The sequence below is a fragment of the Notothenia coriiceps genome, unplaced genomic scaffold (assembly GCF_000735185.1).
Source record: "Notothenia coriiceps isolate Sejong01 unplaced genomic scaffold, NC01 NC01_scaffold00025948, whole genome shotgun sequence".
NCBI lineage: Eukaryota > Metazoa > Chordata > Actinopteri > Perciformes > Nototheniidae > Notothenia > Notothenia coriiceps.
In genome coordinates this window covers 270-4,857 of record NW_011358649.1, presented here as the reverse complement: position 1 = coordinate 4,857, position 4,588 = coordinate 270, and the positions used below count along the sequence as shown (strand labels likewise).

The following is a 4,588-nucleotide window of genomic DNA, read 5'->3' as shown; positions in this document are numbered from 1 at the left end:
TAGCCCATTTCCCGGACACGTCTGTGAACAGTGACTTTTGATACCTGGACTCCAGCTTCAGTCCACTGTCTTTGAAGCTCCCCCAAATTCTGGAAGCGACTCTTCTTCACAATGCTGTTAAGGCTGCGGTCATCTCTCTTGGTTGTGCAGCGTTTCCTGCCACATTTCCCCCTTCCAACAGACTTTTTGTGGATGTGCTTTGAAACTGCACTCCGTGAACAGCTTGCTCTTTGAGAAATTTCTTTTTGTGTCTTACCCTCCTGATGGAGGGTGTCAATGACGGTCCTCTGGACAGCAGTCAGATCAGCAGTCTTCCCCATACTTGTGATTTAGTTTACTGAACCAAGCTGAGTGTTTTTCAAGGCTCAGGAAACCCTTGCAGGTGTTTCGAGTTAATTAGACGATTCAAGTGATTCGTTGAACACCCTACTAGTATACTTTTTCATGATATTCTAATATTTAGAGATAGGATATTTGAGTTTTCTTAAGCTGTATGCCATAATCAGCAATATTAAAATAATAAAAGGCTTGCAATATTTCAGTTGATTTGTAATGAATCCAGAATGTATGACATTTTTGTTTTTTTAATTGCATTACAGAAAATAAAGAACTTTATCACAATATTCTAATTTTCTGAGACAGTCCTGTATACTCTCTTCAACCTCAAAAGACTGCAGGTACAGTTTCACATTCCTTGTGTTGCCACATTGTGCGCTGAGAGGCTGAGGGTTAGACAGCAGCACTGTCAGACCATACAACAGTGTCAAAAGTCCACTCAGTTTGTTTTTCCATGACTTTGTTTAAGCACTTTATGAATATAAATGTAATTTCAGTTTTTTACAGTCGAGGCTTCACTCCTGTTGAGCAGAACACCTGAAGCCAAACTCAGGAAGTATTTATCTCACCATGGCAAGTTCTCCAAAGAGGAAATACAAGAGTTTCTTCTTCAGAGTATTAAAGAAGCTGCTGGGGGAGCCTGTCCTGCTGTGTGTGATTTGTGTGTACAATCTTAGGAGCCCTCTTTACTGTCTCTAAATTTACAGAGATTAACTGTTTTAGTAATAAAATACTTTTTGAATTACTTTAAGAGACTTAGCATCGCCGGCTACTGGCTTAGTCCAAGTACCTTAATAATAATAATAATATATAACATAACAAGGGACCCGATATCAGTAAAACTAGCTCCTGTACCGTATAAGTTAGTGTCTTTGGAACAACAATTTATCAAAATGTCTATTATTTTTCTCTGTCTAGTAAGCTACCCCGAGAACTTTCTTCATGTGCTCGTACACCACGTAGGAGATGCTGACAGCTGGAATGACTTTGAGGAAGTTGGGGGTGAGTCCTCGATACAGTCCTGGTACTCCTTCATGGGATATGATGTGTTTAAACTGGCCCACCATAGTCAGCTTGGGTTTGCCCTCATGTGCGGCTGAAAGAAGAGGGACATTGGGGGTTATTGCTGGAACATTGTTCATTCTCAGTGTGTGTGGATGTCTGATTACAGCCTGTCTCACCCTGGGCCTGCATGCGTGTGCGGATCAGAGCCAGGGGGTAGGAGGCCAGCTGGCCGCAGGTGCTGGAGATGGTTCCACAGCCCAGCAGAACCAACACTCCTGGATCTGCTGAGTCTGCAGCGTTCCTCTTCAGCCAGGCGTTCTTCAGAGTCTGAGAGCATGGAAAGAGTTTGACAAATAGAGGAGAAGAGAGGAGGAAAGTAGGATATAAGAGGAAAGAAAAATAATGAAAGGGAAGAGAGAGGTATTAATTACAATTCATCTACTTCAAATGGTATGAAATTGTATTTTATAAGGGGCTGGACACTTGGGTATGATTTTAGCTGACTTCCTCAGTTTTATGACATTTGTACTGCAAAGCTGTGATTACTGGAATCCTACTGCAAAGATTATTTATCCGTCTAACATTATTACATTTTGTAACAGGAAGGACGGGAGAGTTTCACTGTAAACATATATTTAAAGCATAAGGCTGGTGATATTTAAATATGATCTGACAACTGGATGGCCTTGAACTGGCTCTGGACGTTCTTGGTTGCTGTATTGTCCTGAAAAGAGATACAGTGTCCAAAAACAAAATATAATCAGGCTCTTTTATGTATCCAGGGGAGGAATTAGGTTTCCTCATAGTTGCTTCAATTCAGAAGGAAACAAAACATTTATTAAATTAAAATGTAATCAAAATATTTAAATTAAAATAAGAAGTACAAAATAAAAATGTGCACAAAACAGGGGTCAAAAAGCTCCATTGTTGGCCAAAAACTAGAAGACTAAAACACACTGGAGTTTATTTCAACTCAATCCGACACTGTCCTGCAGGAAGAAATACTTACTAGCCCTCCAGATTGCACTAAGGAAATGACTGAGCCTTTATTAGTTCAACTCTATAGTTATGAATTTTAAAGATTTACGACAAATGAATTAGAACTGAGTGCCATAGACAGGTTGGGAAGACTGGAAATATTGAGAGTAGACTCATATATTGTTGGTTTTGGTCTTTCATAGGATTTGTTGACAATAAAAGTATAAAATAAAGAGTTATTTCTGGGGGTATTGATATACTTTAAACAAAACCAGAATTGTATTTATAATGAGTTCAAGACCTAGTATGGTACTCTTGTGTAGTTTCTACCAAAATGCACTTATTTTGGAAGAGTGGCTGAATAAGATGTAAAAGGAAATCAAACTGCAGGCACACACACCTCATACACTGCCAGTTCGATGCCAGCGTAGGGGATGATGCCCAGTGTGTTTGGCAGGTAGCCCCTGTAGAACGCCCGGACCCCCTCCCTCGTCAGGATCTGTCTGGCACAGTGAGCCATCCCCGAGTACTGTCCCGTCTTCCTCAAAGTCAGACGCGTCTTCAGAACCTATCAACAGAGCGGGAGAGACACGTTAAAGAGGGAGGGTGAGGAATGATAGGAGCAAGAGAGTAATCTTCAATCGGACAAGGAGATATATATACATTTTTCTGTTCTTTCATATACAAAGAAAAAATTAAGATTTTCCATTGTCCATCCGCTCATTGAGAGAATGAGTAGGGAGCCGATGGTCAGAATGCTAAACTTAAAGCAGCTCCAGACATCCTTACTTGAAAGTGAAATCAAACAGTTTTAAACTTCAGAAAGCAGCGAGAGATTTCAAATTGTCCATCCAACCTCATTTTATGAATCTTCCAATTACACATTTCAAACTGACCTCCAGCGGGTAGATGATGGTCTGGGCGGTGGCTCCTGCCAGAGAGCCAGCAATGAACCTCTCATGAACCCTCAAACCCCCCCCCTCTTTCCTTCCTTGAATCATCCACTTGATCTAGAGTAGGGAAGGAACAGGAAGGAATCAGCCATGGAAGATGTTAGGGTCTCTCCATCTAAGGCCATCAGGAATGACCCTAAATAGCAATTTCTATTTGACGTTCCAAGCAACTTACAAAAGTGTACACTGCCCGTCCAAAACAAGTCATCAACTTGATTTAACTAAGCAAACCAGTAAGAGCCTTCCATTGGATAATTACTGCAGTGATTAATACTGTGTGTGTCATGTCTCGGAAACTTATAATGAAAGTGTATTCTTTATATTAGTTTTGTCATGTTCTATGCCCTCTGTCTTATTGTGAAAAGTAATTCTCCCTCTTGTTTCAGGACTCCATGCTCCCCGCCCCTATGTGTCTCCTGTGTTCGTGATTGGTTACCTCGCCCTGATTGTTTCCACCTGTGTCCCTCACCTTGTGGATATATTGTTTTAGTTCCCACCTGTCCAGTGCCAGTTCGTTTTCATTCATGACTATGTTCAAGCCTGCTCCATGGTCGTATTCCATTGTCATGCTCTGTCCTGATGATTGCTATTAGTTTTTCCTCAAAAGAGTGATTTTGTGTTTCCCTGTTTTGTTACTCTGCTAAATCCAGTAAAGCAGGGGTGCCCACACTTTTTGGGCTGGTGAGCTACTTTTGAAATGACCTGCTCACCGAGGTCTACCAACCAAAAATAAAATCCCAAATTGCAAGGGTTGCTGAATAACATGTTTTATTTATACATGGGATAACTACAATAGGGCTGCAACAAACGACTAATTTGATAATCGATTAATCTATCGATTAATGAAACGTTGAATCGACTATTCGGACTATTACTATATGCCTTGCACAATTTCTCAAACGCTCTTATTTAGCCATCAACTTTTAGATTTAGCTTGAGGTTGTTTTAGGCATGTGGAAACTAACAATGAAGACAATAAATATGAATACTTGATTCAAAAATACATATATTATTAAATTAACTTAACAAATTGTTTACAAAATTAACATTGCTTTTTATTTAAATTAAATAAATAATATTTCACATCAAAAGAAACAAACATGTTTTAACAAATCATATTAAATAATCTGATGACAGAACTGTAAACAGAATAGCTGAAACTTTAACAAAATAAAGAGTAACTTGTATAATTGTGTTAACTCTGTGTGTTGCAGCTAGCATACATAACACCTGACGTGAAAACGTTACTCGTGGATGGGCTATAGAGCTACTAGAAAGACAGTCGAACCCGGTGCATTTCTCCCTCTGAATGTGGT

General features: G+C 39.7%; 1 protein-coding gene across 1 annotated transcript; it reads right to left on the bottom strand.

Moving 5' to 3' along the window:
* Positions 1 to 1,250: 1,250 nt before the first annotated feature.
* LOC104956391 (calcium-binding mitochondrial carrier protein SCaMC-3-like) lies at positions 1,251 to 3,834 on the bottom strand. The gene is made up of 5 exons (XM_010783874.1): positions 3,709 to 3,834; positions 3,216 to 3,329; positions 2,720 to 2,887; positions 1,518 to 1,668; positions 1,251 to 1,432 (listed from the first exon to the last, which is right to left on the bottom strand). The coding sequence occupies exons 1-5, from the start codon at positions 3,832 to 3,834 to the stop codon at positions 1,251 to 1,253; spliced, it is 741 nt and encodes a 246-aa protein (XP_010782176.1).
* Between the last annotated feature and the right edge of the window lie 754 nt (positions 3,835 to 4,588).

Bases quoted from the DNA above. Each gene is read 5' to 3' on its own strand.
- LOC104956391 (XM_010783874.1), bottom strand. From the start codon at position 3,834: ATGGAATACGACCATGGAGCAGGCTTGAACATAGTCATGAATGAAAAC. The intron at 1,669-2,719 runs GTGTGTGTGCCT...CCATGCTCTCAG, and splicing joins TCGAACTGGCAGTGTATGAG to ACTCTGAAGAACGCCTGGCT. The intron at 1,433-1,517 runs GTGAGACAGGCT...CTCTTCTTTCAG, and splicing joins CACACGCATGCAGGCCCAGG to CCGCACATGAGGGCAAACCC.